This window comes from Salmo salar, chromosome 16 (assembly GCF_965601325.2).
Source record: "Salmo salar chromosome 16, fSalSal1, whole genome shotgun sequence".
In the NCBI taxonomy this organism is placed as follows: domain Eukaryota; kingdom Metazoa; phylum Chordata; class Actinopteri; order Salmoniformes; family Salmonidae; genus Salmo; species Salmo salar.
Window position 1 is genome coordinate 18481364 of NC_138306.1, and position 20241 is coordinate 18501604.

Here is a 20241-nt window from a genome sequence, read left to right on the forward strand (position 1 = left end):
AACGAGAGCATACAGGTCGCAGTGGTGGGTAGTATATGGGGCTTTGGTGACAAAACGGATGGCAATTTGCTGAGTAGAGTGTTGGAGGCTATTTTGTAAATGACATCGCCAAAGTCGAGGACCGGTAGGATGGTCAGTTTTACGAGGCTATGTTTGGCAGCATGAGTGAAGGATGCTTCGTTGCGAAATAGGAAGCCGATTCTAGATTTAATTTTGGATTGGAGATGTTTAAAGTGAGTCTGGAAGGGGAGTTTACAGTCTAACCAGACACCCAGGTATTTGTAGTTGTCAACGTATTCTAAGTCAGAACCGTCCAGAGTAGTGATGCTGGATGGGTGGGCAGGTGCGGGCAGCGAACGGTTGAAGAGCTTGCATTTAGTTTTACTTGCATTTTAGAGCAGTTGGAGGCCACGGAAGGAGAGTTGTTTGGCATTGAAGCTCATCTGGAGGTTAGTTAACACAGCGTCCGAAGAAGGGCCAGAGGTATACAGAATGGTGTCGTCTGCATAGAGGTGGATCAAAGAATCACCAGCAGCAAGAGCGACATCACTGATGTATACAGAGAAGAGAGTCGGCCCGAGAATTGAACCCTGTGGCACCCCCAGAGACTGCCAGAGGTCCGGAACACAGGCCCTCCGATTTGACATACTGAACTCTATCGGAGAAGTTGTTAGTGAACCAAGCGAGGCAATCATTTGAGAAACCAAGACTGTTGAGTCTGCCAATAAGAATGTTGTGTTTGACAGAGTCGAAAGCCTTAGCCAGGTCGATGAATACAGATGCACAGTAACGTCTCTTATCGATGGCGGTTATGATATCATTTAGAACCTTGAGTGTGGCTGAGGTGTACCCATGACCAGCTCGGAAACCAGATTGCATAGCGGAGAAGGTACGGTGAGATTCGAAATGGTCGGTAATCTGTTTATTAACTTGGCTTTCAAAGACCTTAGAAAGGCAGGGTAGAATAGATATAGGTCTGTAGCAGTTTGGGTCTAGAGTGTCTCCCCCTTTGAAGAGGGGGATGACCGCAGCAGCTTTCTAATCTATGGGAATCTCAGACGATACGAAAGAGGTTGAACAGGCTAGTAATAGGGGTTGCAACAATTTCAGCAGATCATTTTAGAAAGAGAGGGTCCAGATTGTTTAGCCCGGCTGATTTGTAGGGGTCCAGATTTTGCAGCTCTTTCAGACCATCAGCTATCTGGTTTTGGGTGAAGGAGAAGTGGGGGAGGTTTGGGCAAGTTGCTGTGGGGGGGTGCAGGGCTGTTGACCGGGGTAGGGGTAGCCAGGTGGAAAGCATGGCCTGCCGTAGAAAAATACTTTTTGAAATTCTCAATTACTGTGGATTTATTGGTAGTGACATTGTTTCCTAGCCTCAGTGCAGTGGGCAGCTGGGAGGTGGTGCTCTTATTCTCCATGGACATTACAGTGTCCCAATAGAGTAATACAGTGGCGCTGAGCGTATACAAGGGCAGAAAAACAACGTCAAGTAAAATGGACAAAAGAAGGAAATGACAATTGATTAGTGCTGAGCGATTAACCAAAATTGTGGTCATTTTTTAAAAACAACTGACCAACGTCGGTTCAATTATTTGAATTACATTTCCTTCTTTTTTTTCTGTGATCTCAATATGCAGTTTCTCTAGAGATAAATCAGATCAAGCCCAAAATGTGCAATGTGAAGGGGGTTGTAGTTTCCAACCAGCCAAAATTCTACATTGTTTAGCGCAGAAAACATGGTAATTAAGTACAATAACCATAATCCATTGCATGCCTACTTGTCTAGTCTGTATGGGGCAGACACGGAAAGAGAAGAATGCACGATTGACAGGGACAGAAAAATTGATTATTTTGTAAAAATCTAATCGAAACCGAACCGACTTCAAAAAGCACCAATCGCTCAGCACTACAATTGATACATTCATGATTGTGGTGAATTCATGATATGCCTATTGCCTACAAGTATACACATTATATACACAGTGCCTTCAGAAAGTATTCAGACTTTTTCCACATTTTGTTACATCACAGCCTTATCCTAAAATTGATTAATTAAAACATGTCCTTACCTATCTACACACAACACCACATAATTAAACTGAAAAAAGGTTTTTAGAAAAGTTCCCAAATTAAAAACCGATACCTTATTTACATAAGTATTCAGGCCCTTTGCCATGAGACTCGAAATTGAGCTCAGGTGCATCCTGTTTCCACCGATCATTTACATTTTTTACATTTTAGTCATTTTAGTCATCCTTGAGATGTTCTACAACTTGATTGGAGTCCACCTGTGGTAAATTCAATTGATTGGACATGATTTGGAAAGGCACACACCTGTCTATATAAAAAAGGTTCCAAAATTGACAGTGCATGTTAGAGCAAAAACCAAGCAATGAGGTCGAATGAATTGTCCGTAGAGCGCCGAGACAGGATTGTGTCAAGGCACAGATCTGAGGAAGGGTACCAAAACATTTCTGCAGCATTGAAGGTCCCCAAGAACAGTGGCCTCCATCATTCTTAAAAGTAAGAAGTTTGGAACCACCAAGACTGTTCCTAGAGCTGGCCGCCCGGCCAAACTGAGCAATCAGAGAAGGGTCTTGGTCAGGGAGGTGACCAAGAACCTGATGGTCACTCTGACAGATCTCCAAAGTTCCTCTGTGGAGATGGAATAACCTTCCAGAAGGGCAACCATTTCTGCAGCACTCCACCAAACCAGGCCTTTATGGTAGTGACAAGAAGGAAGCCACTCCTCAGTAAAAGGAACATGATAGTCCGCTTGGATTTTGCCAAAAGGAACCTAAAGACTCGGACCATTAAAAACAAGATTCTCTGGTCTGATGAAACCAAGATTGAACTCTTTGGCCTGAATGCCAAGCGTCACGTCTGGAGGAAACCTGGCAACATCCCTACGGTGAATCATGGTGATGGCAGCATCATGCTGTGGGGATATTTTTCAGCTGCAGGGAGACTAGTCAGGATTGAGGCAAAGATGAATGGAGCAAAGTACAGAGAGATCCTTGATGTAAACCTGCTCCAGAGTGCTCAGGACCTCAGACTGGGGCAAAGGTTCACCTTCCAACAGGACAACGACCCTAAGCACACAGCCAAGACAACGCAGAAGTCTCTGAATGTCCTTGAGTGGTCCAGCCAGAGCTCGGACTTGAACCTGATTGAACATTTCTGGAGAGACCTGGAAATAGCTGTGCAGCAACGCTCACCATCCAACCTGACAGAGCTTGAGAGGATCTGCAGAATGGGAGAAACCCCCCAAATACAGGTGTGCCAAGCTTGTAGGGTCATACCAAAGAAGACTCAAGTCTGTAATCACTGCCAAAGGTGCTTCAATAATGTACTGAGTAAAGGGTCTGAATACTTATGTAAATGTCATATTTCAGTTTCATTTTTTTTTTATAAATGAGCAAAAAACATTTAAAAACCTGTTTTTGCTTTGTCATTATGGGTTATTGTCTGTACATTGATGGGGGGAAAAAACTATTTAAACAATTCAAGTATAAGGCTGTAACCTAACAAAATGTGGAAAAAGTCAAGAGGTCTGAATACTTTGAAGGCACTGTAAGTGTACGCTTTACTGGACCAGAATCATGGTGAGGTTTTGAAGATGTGCGTCGGCAATGTTCCTCTGTTGGTAAAAACAAATAGCCTGAAATATTTTGATTCAGTAGCAAACTTTTAAACAACTTTTCAGCAGCAATGTAGCAAATCCAGAGCAGTCTTAACCCAAAGCCTCAGCAGCAACGCAGCAGCTCCCTACTGTACACCTCAATGAGCAGCTCTGTTGATAAGCCTGTCATTTCATAAGCTATCCACCCAGGAATTACGCCCAGCCTGCACAGAGGCAATGGGATGGAAATTCTTCAGTGGATGAAAGGAGAAAACACCCTCAAATAACACATTTTCCACCTATTTTATTATACATTTAGCTGTTAGAGGGTTTGGCCAGGAAGAGAAGACATGTAGTGTTGTGAGAAGTACTCCAGGTTGAATTAGACTGCACATAACAACAATCAGTAATAGGGAGGGGGGTTTTTCCCCACAGGTGCACATGTTTAAGACTCATAATTAATAAAAAAGAAAACAAAAACTCACACACCGTTTTGGCTGGAGCAAGACCTTCACATAAGGAGGATTTAACAAAAATTGTAAATGTGAGGCAGCATCACAAGTAGCCCCTTTTCTTTTCTCCCCACTCTTATAGTGGTTGCTTCTATTCAAACACGGACACAGTTGTTTTAATACAGGCAGGAGGTTCATATTCACATCCAAATGAGAAATATGATTTCCTTGTTGTGCTTGGGGTGAAATGTTGGCCAAAGTTCAGCCCTTCCTGTGTTCCCTGGTTAACCCTGTCAGGTGTGGGTCATTGGATACATTTAGAATAAGAACTAAGACATTTACCCTACTTATTGACACAAAGTGTCCAGCTGCCGCTATGGACACTGGACACTTTGTTTTGGAGACCAGTGAGGAAACATCTTCTGGGCCGTAGATTGGACAAATGCCAAAAAAGCACAGCAGGGCCATTCTTTGAGTCTAGCTTCCCGATCAAAAGGCCGCGCACACACACACACGATATCAGCTCTGACAATCTTCATCAAGGCAAGTAACAATACAGGCCTTTCCTATGTCAAAATTACATTCAAAATGAATCAGTCCATCAGTTCAACTGTCCAGCATGTTAGGACACTGTTTTACGATTTGAGTCGATGTGGTCCTGCCCACTTCAATCATCCCACTGACCCACTCACACAGTGCAGTGCCCACTTCAATCATCCCACTGACCCACTCACACAGCGCAGTGTCCACTTCAATCATCCCACTGACCCACTCACACAGCGCAGTGTTCTCCAGAGCCTGTGAAATTCCACTCCTGAGTCACACACTCCCGAGAGCTTTCCTTTGCCGGCTGTTGCCTTACTAGGGGTGTGTCGACCTGGCCATACTCATATTCGTAATTGTATCCGTAATGACAGTTGATAGTTGGATCGGATGATACTCGTGATCGTAAAACACTGAAGTGTTTTAATATGCCTAAATGCGAGGTTGGCAAAATATTCTCCCTGCATGTTTATAGATTTAAACAAGCTGCAGATTACTAACAGCGCACAGAGGTGTGTGTGTGTCGGTGTCCTCAATTTGCAGTGGGCAGACAAGTTTGCCGTCACCCAGAGGCGTTCCTGATCAAGGATAATAAAAGAAACTCTGATCATAATCGTATCAGGACAATTGCTCATATCCGTTACGATACTCGGTCCGACTACTTGGCACCAGACCTGGGCAGAAAAAAGTTGTAGTTTATTTGAAAAATACAAACTTTTCAAACACTTGTGGTAGTCAAATATAGTTTATATAGAGTTTCAACTAAAAGGCAACTTTTTTTCTTTGATATTCAAATAGAGGTCTCGAAAAAGAAATAATATTTGAAGGTATTTGAATATATGGAAGTTATTTGAAATCGAACAAATATGTATTTGACGGCCGCCAAATATTTGATGGAAAACCAAAAACAAGTCAATTAAATTAGTCTAAATATATGATCATAAGCACATGGTTTGGAGGGCCCTTAGATATAAATCTTAATATAGCCAATAGCCGACAATTAAATACATGAGGGACATTGAATCACCTCAACATTAGAGTAGACCACTTAGGCAGCTTCCAAATTACTAACAAATATATTTTCATGAGTGAGACATCAGGAAATACAGTAACACTTGACATCTAGTTCTTACACGTGTTGTAACTTGGTGATTATTACAATATCAACATTGTTGGTATATAAGATGTCGGAAATTGCTTTATAATAGTATAATAATGGAGTTATTACATAAGTGGTATAAGAAAGTCACTATTACTCATGTACAGTAGTAACAACTCTCAGCTCATTACTATGGTATTAAAATACAATTAGCAAAGTATTGTAACATGCACAAGAACAGATTAATGTTAAGTTTTACTGAGAATGCTTCAAACACCCCCAAACAGGGAAATCTATCCCAATTAAAGGTGTTATTACGTGTTCCACTAAGGCAGTTATTTATCTTATAACTTGTCCTTGTGGTAAAAATTATGTGGGTAAAACAAAGCGTGAATTAAAAGTACGTATCTCAGAGCATCGTAGCACCATTAGGTGCAAAAACTTAACTTACCCAGTTGCGGCCCACTTTTTGGAAGCAAACCATCCGATTTCGTCTCTGCGTTATATTGGTATTGAACATGTCACCCTCCCGAGGAGAGGGGGTGACCTTGATCATTTATTGTTGAAACGAGAGGCTGCCTGGATCTTTAATTTAAAGACCCTTGCACCCTTCTGTCTCAACATAGACTTTGATCTGAAGCCATTCTTGTGATAATTGTGATTTTGCCATTGTAATTGTTTGTTAGATACATTTTAGACTACAAATGCTATGATCGTATGCTATCCATTTGTTTGTCTTTTTGTATGTTCTTTGTATGCCATTTTTTTAAATATTTGAGTTAACCAATGATATTAGGCCATACTTGGCCATGATTACAAACACCTGTGTGTCTCTTGACACTATATAAATGACTCATCTCGCAGTGTTTGATGATACCCTGATGAAGACAGCTTCGCTGTCGAAACGTTGGTGATTAAATTTTTGCATCTGAGCTCTTAGAGTGTGCGGCTTTCCTTTATTTTCTAGTGTTCTACTCCGCTAGCCAGCACCTCGCCTTTAAAGGTGTGCGTTTCTTTTTTCTAGATTACTGAGAATGCTAACAGTAACAAAAAACAATTCTATTAAGTGTCGAAAAGAAACTAAATATCACAAAACTGCCTTCTTGAATCAACTACAGCCGAGGTTGGTGGAATATCATGTTAGTTTGTATTATTAATAAACTATCCCTTCAAAGATGGTACAGTATGTGTTTGAAACAAGAACACTTAACCTCAGACGGATATTCAAAGTTGTTTTTCTAAAGCATCCAACTTATTATTTGCAAATGGCTTTAAATGACTCTGCAGTATTGTCAGGTGTAATAAAATGAATTGCAACTTTCAACCTTTTCAGTGGCATGTTGAAAGAGTCATACAGTAGTTGAGCGTCAACTTATTTATAATTACAGTTGAGTCGGAAGTTTACATACACCTTAGCCAAATACATTTAAACTCAGTTTCACAATTCCTGACATTTAATCCTAGTAGAAATTCCCTGTTGTAGGTCAGTTAGGATCACCACTTTATTTTAAGAATGTGAAATGTCAGAATAATATTAGAGAGAATTATTGTTTAACTTGGGTCAAATGTTCCGGGTAGCCTTCCACAAGCTTCCCACAATAAGTTGGGTGAATTTTGGCCCATTCCTCCTGACAGAGCTGGTGTAACTGAGTCAGGTTTGTAGGCCTCCTTGCTCACACACACATTTTCAGTTCTGCCCACAAATCTTCTATAGGATTGACGTCAGGGCCTTGTGATGGCCACTCCAATACCTTGACTTTGTTGTCAGGCCATTTTGCAACAACTTTGGAAGTACGCTTGGGGTCATTGTCCATTTAGAAGACCCATTTGCGACCAAGCTTTAACTTCCAAGCAGATGTCTTGAGATGTTCCTTCAATATATCCACATCATTTTCTTTCCTCATGATACCATCTATTTTGTGAAGTGCACCAGTCCCTCCTGCAGCAAAGCACCCCCACAACATGATGCTGCCACCCCCGTGCTTCACGGTTGGGATGGTGTTCTTCTGCTTGCAAGCCTCCCCCTTTTTCCTCCAAACATAATCATGGTCATTATGGCCAAACAGTTCTATTTTTGTTTCATCAGACCAGAGAACATTTCTCCAAAAAGTACGATCTTTGTTGCCATGTGCAGTTGCAAAACGTAGTCTGGCTTTTTTATGCCGGTTTTGGAGCAGTGGCTTCTTCCTTGCTGAGCGGCCTTTCAAGTTATGTCGATATAGGACTCGTTTTACTGTGGATATAGATACTTTTGTACCCGTTTCCTCCAGCATCTTCACGAGGTCCTTTGCTGTCATTCTGGGATTAATTTGCACTTTTCGCACCAAAGTACGTTCATCTCTAGGAGACTGAACGCGTCTCCTTCCTGAGTGGTATGGCGGCTGCGTGGTCCCATGGTGTTTACACTTGCGTAGTATTGTTTGTACAGATAAACGTGGTACCTTCAGGCGTTTGGAAATTGCTCCCAAGAATGAATCAGACTTTTGGAGGTCTACAATTTTTTGTTCTGAGGTCTTGGCTGATTTCTTTTGATTTTCCCATGATGTCAAGCAGAGGCACTGAGTTTGAAGGTAGGCCTTGAAATACATCCACAGGTACACCTCCAATTGACTCAAATGATGTCAATTAGCCTATCAGAAGCTTCTAAAGCCATGACATTTTCCAAGCTGTTTAAAGAGAGTCAACTTAGTGCATGTAAACCTCTGACCCACTGGAATTGTGATACCGTGAATTATAAGTGAAATAATCTGTCTGTAAACAATTGTTGGAAAAATTACTTGTGTCATGCACAAAGTATATGTCCTAACTGACTTGCAATAACCATAGTTTGTTAACAAGAAATTTGTGGAGTGGTTGAAAAACAAGTTAATGACTCCAAGCTAAGTGTATTTAAACTTACAACTTCAACTGTATATACAAAATAAAACGTGTTAATTGATTTAACTTGATTTTGTACACCTGGGACAATGGACATTCAGGAGAATGGAAATGTATTGTGTAGATCCAATATGACTGATAGATTGGAATGGTATAGGGTATTGTGGGTGATCTTACACATGCAGCTGCAGATACAAACCTGCCATTAGTTGAAGGCAACCAATCCAATAGTTTCAGGCTAGTAGTCAAATATACACAGTACCAGTCAAAGGTTTGGACACACCTATTCATTTCAGGGTTTACTTATTTTTTACTATTTTCTACATAGTAGAATAATAACAACAACAACAAGGTCCCACAGCTGACCGTGCATGTCAGAGCAAAAACCAAGCCATGAAATCGAAAGAATTGTCCGTAGACCTCCGAGACTAGATTGTGTCAAGGCACAGATCTAGGGAAGGGTACCAAAAAATGTCTGCAGCACCAAAAAATGTCTGCAGCATCAAAAGTCCCCAAGAACAGTGCCCTCCAGCATTCTTAAATTGAAGTAGTTTGGAACCACCTAGACTCTTCCTAGAGCTGGCCTCCTGGCCAAACTGAGCATTCGGGGGAGAACAGCCTTGGTCAGGGAGGTGACCAAAAACCCGATGTTCACTCTGACAGATCTCCAGAGTTCCTCTGTGGAGATGAGAGAACCTTCCAGAAGGACAACCATCTCCGCAGGACTCCACCAATCAGGCCTTAATGGTTGAGTGGCCAGACTGAAGCCACTCCTCAGTAAAAGGCACATGACAGCCCGCTTGGAGTTTGCCACAAGGCACCTAAAGGACTCTCAGACCATGAGAAACAAGATTCTCTGGTCTGATGAAACCCAGATTGAACTCTTTAGCCTGAATGCCAAGCATCACGTCTGGAGGAAAACTGCCGTCATCCCTTCGGTGCAGCATGGTGGTGGCAGCATCATGCTGTGGGGATGTTTCAGCGGCAGTGACTGGGAGACTAGTCAGGAACGAGGGAAAGTAAAGAGAAATTCTTGATGAAGTCCTGAGTGTTCTGGAGCAGGTTCTCAGACTGGGGCGAAGGCTCACCTTCCAATAGGACAACGACCCTAAGCACACAGCCAAGACAACGCACGAGTGGCTTCGGGACAAGGTGTGCCAAGTTTGTAGCTTCATACCCAAAAAGACTTGAGGCTGTAATCACTGCCAAAGGTGAATACTTTCCAAATGCACTGTAGGCTTGCCATAAAGTGGTTGAATACTTATTGATGCAAGAGTTCAGTTTTTAATAAAATTTTAAAAATTCTAAACATAATTCCACTTTGATACGGATGGGGTATTGTGTGTAGGTCCATGACAGAAAATCTCAATTTAATCAATTTTAAATTCAGGCTCTTACAACAAAATGTGATAAATCTCAAGGGGTGTGAATACTTCTGAAGGCACTGTAATTTGGGGCTAATCAGCAAGTTTGACAGAAATCCTTTGAATGACTTTAAATACTTCCTAGAGCCTAAAACCCTTTAATCTCCCCCCGAAATGTAATTCCAGAGTTTCTGGTAACTCTAAAATGATTAACTTTCAGAAGCATACGCATTTCTAAATAGTTTGGATTTGTATTAGGCCCATGGTTGAAGTAATTTCAAAAGCAATAATCCAAAACTCAGGTGGCCAAAAATAGGACTAAATCATATCACAGAGCCAAAGACAACATCAGAGACACAAACTGTCAATAAAGCATAAAACAAAAGTCAGTCCTGTTTATTTGTAAGAAGTTGCATCTTCACTGATGTAGCCTAAGCTGCAGACATTCAAAGCTTCAGAGATCACAGAGAGCAAGTGGAGAATTAACTTGACTTGTCTCAAGGTGGAATTTGTCCACAAGTCTGCTTTTATTTTGTCTCTTCACATGTCAGACAAACAAAATTAGATGGTAGACTGCACTCGACTCAGCACAATCCAGAAAGACCATGAAAGGTTGAGGCAAATATGCTATTAGTGATAGCAGTGCTCTCACTGTGCATTGGAGGAACCATGGAAAAACTAGAATCAGGACAATTAACAGTAAGGCTAAGATCTAATTAGCCACAACATCACAGAACCAACATCCGTAACAATCCACAGCTAAGACTGCACATGTCCTGCATCCTTTCTGCGGGAGCAATTTGTTTACAATGTCTCATGATGCTATTCAATCAAAGTCAAAGACAATCTGTGATGTAGCCCAACTCAAAAACCCCATTTCAGCACATCCCTGAAGACAAAGTGGCCTGCCTAGCTGACACCTGCCAAACACTTCAAACAGACAGGCATCTCCACACCAGATGTGCTCACTGCTCTGAAGCCTGCTGCCCACTTGTCATCCACTTTAAGTTCACAAGTTCAGGAATCATGTCTGAACACTTTCATCTGAGCGGTTCTGACATTAAATCGTTCTCCAAGGCCTCTATGCATTCAATGTGTTAGTGCTGTGTACGCAACAGCTCTACAAATTCGACAAGACTTCCTAACAAAGCGTGCTTAATGGCGGTAATGCTTACTCTGCAGCTATGTTCCACTCATCGCTCATTAACAACTGTCTGCAGCCGGCCTTTACAAGACATGGGTTCAAATACTATTTGAAATCCTTTTAAAGTTGTCTAGGCCTCTGTAAGGTATTGAGGTAACGCATCGTTATATCAAACCGGAACATTCAAAAGGATGTCTGAAAAGATGAGTTCAGTAGCCAACCATATCTAGGCTCAGCAGGTGTTTCTCAAAATGCATACTTCCATTCTCCAAACACGCAAAGTGGAGCACGGGAGGGTCCAAATGAAAGTATGCGAAACGGCACACGGCGGGCACTTCTCGAATGCGTACTCAGTTTGTACATATTTTGAAGCATGCAAGCTTCAACTGAAAGTATGCCCAGAAATATGAGCTAACCACAATGACTTAGGCAACATTTCTTGAAATCAATGGCAGACATTATTGGAGCTTAAGCGAGACAGACAAATTTTGACATCTTTACCTGCCTACAATACCCACCGTAGTGTGCGTAGATCGTAAGCCCATAGTAAGTCAATAAGGCTAACTGGCTAGCTACTGCTGTTAGCTTGCCAGATAGCTAACTAACAATTATTTGTGGCTAACTACCCACAGAGAATTGACATCTACCTTGCATAACATTAGTTTTAGGTCATTTTTTCCTGATTATCTGGTTAGCTACTTTATTACGATTCACATACAGCTAGCTGATAGTTGTGAAGTAAATCATTTGCTTTGTGTATATCTTATTTTGACTATTGTTGCCATTGTCCTGGCTGGAAGAATGTTCAGTGAATGGGTAAGTCCATAGCAAGTCAATAGGGCTGGCTGGCTAGCTACAAAGAATTGCTATCTAGCGACCCAGTGAATGGGGAGGAGCAGAGTGAGGTAATACAGTAGGAGGAGTGCGAGTGCTTCTCAAATGTAATGTTTTATGCGTTCTCCACACAAGAACGTACTCAAGAGAACATCCTCGGAGAATGCACTAGGAGCATGAGAGTGTGGTGCACGGTAGCATGCATATTGAGAAACACCTAGTGTGTTCCATAACTACTAAGTGCAAGAAGACACACGATCTGCTGTTGTTGATGCGAAGGGGGTTTGAACTGTCAAACACAGAAAGACTGTAGGGACGGCAAAGAAATCACAATGACAATACCAAGCCACAACACTGCACAGTAATGGCAGTTGTCTGATTGAATATGCTTTTCAGACCTACTGTACTGAGTAAAAACATTGCTCAACAGTCACTCACAAACACTATTGTCCTCAAGAAGCAACTTCAGGCATGTAATCCTCTCACTAATGGCTTTTCAGATCCAGCAGCTTTGGCCCTTCAGGCTGAGAAAGCATCACAACCCATCCTCTGCACACCACAGAGCACCAAGCTCATCCTGGGTCATATTCATTCGGCACCAAAAGGAAGAAAATGGACTAAAACAAGAAGGGACAACCTGGACAATAAGAAACGCTCATTTTCATTTCAGTTGCGAAGCGTTTTAAAACGTTTTCCCCTGCGTGCCCTGATGAGCCCAGCATACAAACCCGTCCTATGCTGAACTCTGCCTGCCTGACTAACAGAGAGAAAACCCTCTCTTGGCACATGCTTCAGAAAAACACCGGCCTGAGGGCCACTCGTCTGGGAAGAAAATAAGCATTAATGGCAGCCATGCAACTCTGGGAGCTGGCTCTGAAACCCAAGAGACTAAGCTGAAATGCATTGCTATGCGTTGTTTCTCTGGCAATAAAGAGCTCCGCATGGGAGAGAGGAATTTACGATCTTGGCACCGATCCCCATGCGTGCAGCACAGTATTCTGCCAGACAGCCAGGGAGGGAGGGAGAGTACTGTTTATCCTGTCAATGGTAAAATAATAGAAAATCTAACGATACTCAATCATAAACATCTGATTCAGCCAGAGCTGGATCCACCAAAGACATTCCTCATAGACACGCTTGACTTTTCCTCATAGGATTTCATTTCTTGAGTCATATGCCTTGACTAAACCCCTTTTCAACCTCATGGGTTATGCCCCATTTACAACAGAGAACTGAGTCTGCTTGGCCCACGCTGAGCCTAGCTTTCTTACCCTATGAGCTTCTCCTCTTAGCTCAAAGGAACATACTCCCCAGCACAGGAAATAGCAAAGACAGACTGCTGTACTGAGGATGAATGACAGAGAAGGTAATCACGATATTACTTGACAGCGCACTAGAGGTTACCTGGATCTTGACTATCAGAAAAGTTGTTTTTTCATTTCATGCCATGCTCTTGCTATTCAGCACCTTATTTTAGTATGCAGTATTCGCTGTGGTCTAGCTGTGTCTTTACTGTACACTTGGTTCCCCAATCAATCAACATGTGATTTTCTTTAGTATATTTCTCTATTGTAAATGCCCCATTTATATATGTCAATGTACGTGCCACACACACAGTGCCAGTATGGCAACAAGTTGCTATTTACACCTGTGATGTGATGTCCTCAAGTTCAGAGCTGTCCAGAGTTATTCCCACCTGCATGTGATCATGGCATTCCTATTCTCCACAGGCAGCAGATGCATTTGAGCCATCCAGGGCAGGCAGCCTCTAGGACGCTGGCTGATCTGAAATAAACTCCCAGCTATTTCAAACCTGGTCTGGGTGAGGGGGCAAAATATATCACACATTTTATACCCCACACAACTATATGAATGGTTAAAAGCTAATGACCAAAGGGGCCTTCCCCTATGTCTATATATAGCTTAGTTTACTGTAAATATACTGCATTTCTATGGCATTTTTTATGTGCACATGGTGCAGGACAAGAGCTACAACAACAAAATATGAAGTTTCAGAGAAAATCAGAGGCAGCTGTGAGCTAAAATAAATAGTTTGAATGTGATGACAAGCATCTGAATAAGTTTTTTAACGGAGTTCTGAAGTGTCTATGTTTCGCCACATGCATGCCTTGTTCAGTTGGTTGGAGGACTTATAGCTACTCTTTTAGGTAGCATGAATGACATTATTTTAACATTACTCAGCAGTTGTTCAAGTTTGGAATAAAAAATAGCATTCCAATTTGGCCCTCTCTAGAACAGGTCATACTCAAAAGCCAAGTAACCTATGCCTGATAAGAAGAGAACATACCAATGACGCCATTGAACTGATTGATTTTACCATTGACTTCTATTTGCTATTGTGCAGTGTAGAGGAGAACAAGCTCTGACAAGAAGGGCTCAAGGGGTTCCCTGACTTTTGAACCAGGGTTGAACATCTGTGGAAAAAGACAGGAGGGGACCAGTGCTCTGAACAAGGGGTAAACTAATCATTACCTCAATTTGCCCAACATCTGTGAGTGACAACAACAAAATGTGTTGTCTTTGACTAGTTGGCTATTAGCTGCAGTAGCCTCCTTTTGAGATGCATTCTCTCCCTGAAAAGCCAATGTAGAAATATTAACTAACAGATGTTAAAAAATATATAACAGAATAGAATAGAAAATGTCAATATCACAGTTGACTTGACTACTGTCTGGATTGGAGCAATGAGCAATCAACCAAAACAAACCACGAAAAGCATTAGTTACAGCTGAGATTCAGTGTCTAGGTCTGTAAACTCTACCCTGTAAGGTTAGAGAACTATTTATCAAGCTGAATCTGGGTGATTCGTGGCAATCTGTAAAAACACTGCTGTCTGTGTTGCGAAATCGTTAACATGATATTGATGAATGGCAGCAAGTGTTAGAAAGCATCTCAAAGCTGTTTGTTGTGAAATGTTATAATACTTCAAACCTAACAAATACAATGTAGGGACAAGCCACGTTGCTGACTACATTGTATCTTAGGTTTTAATTATTATAACTTCTCACTGGAACAAACTCCTTTGACGTAGGCTAAATACATTCACTGGATCAAAATAAATGCTGTCTGAAGGCAAATAACTGTAGAAGCAATTACTCGAAAATGATTTAGACAGGTTCCCTGGCAAATAAATCAGCGTGCAAAGATAATATTGCAACAATGTCATGATTAAAATGCCAAAGATCAGAATGAGCTGGATAAAAGTAACATTACAAGGTCTTTCAACGTTGTTGCCAACTTCTGCGTTGAATCACAGCAGACGCTACGCAATAAGACAGAGTTAGATGGATACAAAACTGCATAAATGTCGCACTTACCTAAACTTTGCTTGACTCTTTGTTACAACTTGCAAATGTATATCACCCTACTGAAATAAAAACATAGAAATCCTCTACTTTATCAACTGATCACGGTTTTCCCGCTACAATGCCTGCCCGCTGCGTTGCCTCTTCCCTACGCCATGTCGAAAATGGGAGTGGAGTGGAAAGTTGGAAAGTGGAAACGTCATTGCATGTACATCCCGCCCCGCTCTGGATTGGATTGGTTTGGGAAGAGTCATTTCTCTGGGATCTTTTCCGTGTTTGGGAGGTGCCTGCCAATCAACTTTGGAAAAGCAAGATGTTCCCATGTGGTCTGAAGAGGGCACAGAAGTAGCCTAAGTGAAATTGTCTGTAAATGTATTTCATCATTACTTTACAAGTTTCAGTGTTTTATCGGCCTTCTTTCTGCTCATAAATATAAGGGATAACTAAGATGCCATTTCCCACACATTTTATTTGGCTTGTATTACGTCTCAGACTCAGACACTGCTAAAATAAGTGTTGTTATACAAGAGGACAGAGTAAAACTATATAATGTGAAAGAAATGTCAGCTAGAAAACACTCATGAGCTTATTTTAAATAGTGTGAGGACAGAATAAAAACGGCAAACAAAATCTAGTAAATATGTATTGCTTACACAAAGTAAGAAAAAAAACACATCTTAGACCTAATTAATAGAATGGCATTTTGTTCAGAAATGGGAGTAGGCTATAGAAATATGTTCAAGACCTGTAACACCATGTAAACACTGATGCAGTTTTGGCTTTTGGAAACAGTTGAAGCATTACAAATATAGCTAGATTACATATATTGTCTCAGCCCAGTTCAGTTCATCAGCTGACATCCAAGGTAGAACGAAATTAAACTCTGGATCCACAGCACCTCTCTGTCTGTCCTTACTCAAGCAAGATGTGGCCCTTGGGGGGCCTCTCAACCTTCACAGTGTTGGGGTCACACTCCAGCATCTCCCTTATCCACTCATCATCCAGGGCCCCATCGATGAACTCCTTCAGGCTGATGATGGCTGAACAGAATAGAATAATAAAAATGTTGTTTACAGCCTTGTATTGGCGGAACACTCACAAGACTAAGATACAATCACAAGTCCCAGAACATAGAGTTCAAAGCAGGGCTGGATGATTACAGTAGAAGCAGAATAACTGCAGCAATAGGTAACCAGCTGAGGATGCTATAGGTTTTATAACCTTAAATTAGGATTATGTGTGTTTTGGAATGGTTTCTGTGCAGTCCTCACCATTGTTGTCTTTATCCAATCTTGCAAATATCCTGTTGGTGCACTCCTCAGCTGTAAGCGGGTTAGGCTTGGTGAGTGAGGCTGCCACGCTCATCTTGTACACAGCCTGTAAACAGAGACCATACACATTGTTGTGAAATTGGACATATAGCGCCATCTAGTGAATAACAACAAGCACAGTTATGTCTGCTATGAATGCAGCTAGGGAAAGTGCCACTGCCAGTGCAATGCAGTGCCAGTAGGCTCCCACAGCAGCCACACAAATTCCAGTAATGAATTATCCTGAGAGGTGATCTGAACTTGAGCAAAGATTATTTGAGTAAAGGTAAAGAACAGTAACATTGTTCAATTTGCATCCTCTCACTGTGTCCTAGCATTGCACCTTCCAGTTGGAACCACATAATGAAATATAATGTATTTTTTCGTATATCTATGGTTAGGACCTACCTGCATGATCTCCAGCATCTCCCTGCGTGATATGGCTCCATCTTTGTCTTTATCGTAGAGTTTAAAGGACCAGCGTAGTTTCTCCACTGGGGTACCTTCAATCAGCATACTGATGGCTTTCACATACTCCCGGAAGTCAACAACCCCATCCTGTGGATAACCACAGAACCTCAGTTTCACACACAGTGTTAAGCATTCCAGTAACACTTTACATTAAGTTTCTCTTATGCCTGTGTGGTAACGCCTGTTCCCTATCCTGACTAAAATGTAAAATGTATTCCACTTGTGTCATTTTTATTTTTATTTTTATTTTATTTCACCTTTATTTAACCAGGTAGGCAAGTTGAGAACAAGTTCTCATTTACAATTGCGACCTGGCCAAGATAAAGCAAAGCAGTTCGACAACATACAAAAACACAGAGTTACACATGGAGTAAAACAACATACAATCAATGATGCAGTAGAAAAAAAATAAAATAAAAAAAATAAAAAAAAATAAGTCTATATACAATGTGAGCAAATGATGTGAGATAAGGGAGGTAAAGGCAAAAAAATGCCATGGTGGCAAAGTAAATAAAGTATAGCAAGAAAAACACTGGAATGGTAGATTTGTAGTTTGAAGAAAGTTCAGAGATAAAATATAAATAATATGGTGCAAAGGAGCAAAATAAATAAAATAAATAAATACAGTAGGGGAAGAGGTAGTAGTTTGGGCTAAATTATAGATGGGCTATGTACAGATGCAGTGATCTGTGAGCTGCTCTGACAGCTGGTGCTTAAAGCTAGTGAGGGAGATAATAACCAAATAATAATAACCAAATAACCAAATAATGTTTAATTCCACTACTATGCAATTGCCAGGAAATGATTTGCAGTACATTTCTAACTTACTAGCAACATATTAATACAATGTTGTTATAGAATAGTTAGCGTGATACTACACAGATACACAATGAAAATTATTTCCAGTATTTTGGAAAGAAATATGTCAATAACAGTACACCTATACAGAGCTGATGTGCAGTCTGTTTTAAGGATGGCTAACGCTTTTCAGATTTCAGACGGAAAGGACTAAAAGATCAGAAATGTAAATGTAAAGACTTAAAGATGAGAAAAGTTTGTTTTTGGTGCCTACCCCATTATTATCCAAGGTGCGGAATATCTGCTCAGCATACTCAGCTGACTCATTGCCCACAGTACCCTTACAGAAGTGTCTCCGGAACTCATGCAGAGTGATCAGTCCACTAGGGCACTCATTCATAAATGTTCTATCACAAATAAACACAACCAAAGAAAGAACACAGACAGAAATGTTTTAAAACGAAAAGATTTACTCCTCTTAGTTATAAAAGTATATCTCATCAATCAACAGTGTAAAATGATATAGATTCAGCTGTATTGTGAATAATGGATTTACATGTATTATTATTTATTTATTTAACTAGGCAAGTCAGTTCACAAATTATTATTTATAATGATGGCCTACCCCGGCCAAACCCGGACGACGCTGGGACAATTGTGCGCCGCCCTATGGGACTCCCAATCACGGCCGGATGTGACGCAGCCTGGATTCAAACCAGGTTCTATAGTGACGCCTCTTGCACTGAGATGCAGTGCCTTAGACAGCTGAGTCAAAAAACAGCTTCAACAGTGGCTCTTTAATAACCTGGAGTGGTTTAATATGGCTGAAAGCTTCTTTACATCCTGGCAGGTGAGTGTTAGGGTAATTAGGCTAAACTATCACTGATAACCCACTGGGCACAGACATAAATTCAGCGTCTATTCCACTTTGGTTCAAACTCATGTCATTGTAATGACGTGGAAACAACGTTGATTCAACCAGTGTGTGCCCAGTGGGAAGCCATTTCAGGACACTTCTATTTAAGCCGTCCAGCAACAGATTGATGGAAAATTGCAAACAATTGTAGCTATTTGAGACTTTTAACAGAAGTGTACAATTTGCATTTTCACTGTCATTTTCTGAAGACTTATCATTTTAAATACTTTTGTCCTAAAACTGTTCAATGGATTTCTAAATCTACATGAGGTTCAATGTGTAATACAGTAGATTACTTTTCTTGCCTTTAGTTGAATGGGCTTTGGTTTTTATGGTCACTTTTCTAAGTGGTTATCTATTAACGATGCGAACACTTCAATGGGGCAGAAGTCTGTGTGATGTTGTAATTCTGGATGGCCCGATAGCTAGCAACAATGACAAGAAGCTGCCATGTGGAGAATCGTAGGTAGCTCGTTTTAGCTAGTTTTATGTTGTTCTTGATACCATGTCTTGTTTTTAACTGTTTTGACTGATTTCAAGTCTATGCTAACATGGCAAAACATTTGCTGGCTAGCTAAAAAAAATAACTGTACAATGTATTTGAGAGACAACAAGTGCTCATTGTGCACATTTATTTATGTTTTCAATAAACATTGGAGACAAAATATAGTTTACATGTTGTCAACAATCTAAACCAACCGCGTCCGCGTTGCCCTGTAGTTGAGCACGCGTCAGTTTTTTTGATAAACAACCAACCCGTCTATAGTTGATTGCCATCATTCATGAACCAGACAAAATCAATATTTAACTTCAGAAGTCTTTAAAATAACAATCAATTAAGATCTTTAAAACACAAATTGATATTTTGAATGTTGATAAAATGAGATACAAGTCTTACCTTAACCACTCATAGAGCTCTGTGACATAGGTGGTTCCTCTCCTGCAGGGTAGAGAGGCAGCTTGTCCCATCCTCAACAGAATGGATCCTCTACAGTGCCGACTTTATATATACCCCTGGGCCTGTATTCACAAAGCATCTTAGAGTAGTAGCGCTGATCTAGGATCAGGTCCCTCCCGTCTATGTCATTTTATTCGTCATGAGGTGCTTTATGAATAAGGGACTATCCCAGCTTACCCTGGGCACATTTAATCACACTTACCAGTGCCCTATCATCACATTTGAGAAATTAGGGAAATGTAATCCCTCTAGTAGGGAGGCAAAAAGGAGGAGTGGGAAGGAGTGAGGTTGAGATAAAAGTAATTACCCAAAAAGCAGCTGTAGTGATGAGTGACCTAGTTTTTAGCCTTACAGGCAAGTTGACGAAGTAAGTCTATGAATTCAAAGAGTACATTTGTACAGACAGGAAACAACAACATTGATTTCGTATGTAGTGTGCATGTGTGCATGTGTACCAAAACACAACTGCAGTAAAAGGAAATGAATGTTTATTAAAAACCTTTTTCACAAGACAGCTTGGAGAGATG

The 20241-nt window shown here is 40.9% G+C and overlaps 2 protein-coding genes across 5 annotated transcripts in view; both read right to left on the minus strand.

Annotated features, from left to right (window-relative positions):
* LOC106573299 (liprin-beta-1) overlaps positions 1-15440 on the minus strand; it is a 90607-nt gene extending 75167 nt beyond the window's left edge. For all 4 annotated transcript variants that reach the window (XM_014148234.3, XM_014148233.3, XM_014148232.3 and 1 more), the window contains exon 1: positions 15274-15440. The gene's annotated coding sequence lies outside the window, so the exon portion shown is untranslated. The remainder of the gene's footprint in view (positions 1-15273) is intronic.
* A 270-nt stretch (positions 15441-15710) lies between these two features.
* Positions 15711-19753, minus strand: si:ch211-245j22.3 (guanylyl cyclase inhibitory protein). Its single transcript, XM_014148235.3, has 5 exons — positions 19655-19753; positions 18115-18247; positions 16980-17129; positions 16533-16638; positions 15711-16301 (listed from the first exon to the last, which is right to left on the minus strand). Exons 1-5 carry the CDS (start codon positions 19723-19725, stop codon positions 16174-16176), a joined length of 588 nt encoding a protein of 195 aa, XP_014003710.1. The 5' UTR covers positions 19726-19753; the 3' UTR covers positions 15711-16173.
* Between the last annotated feature and the right edge of the window lie 488 nt (positions 19754-20241).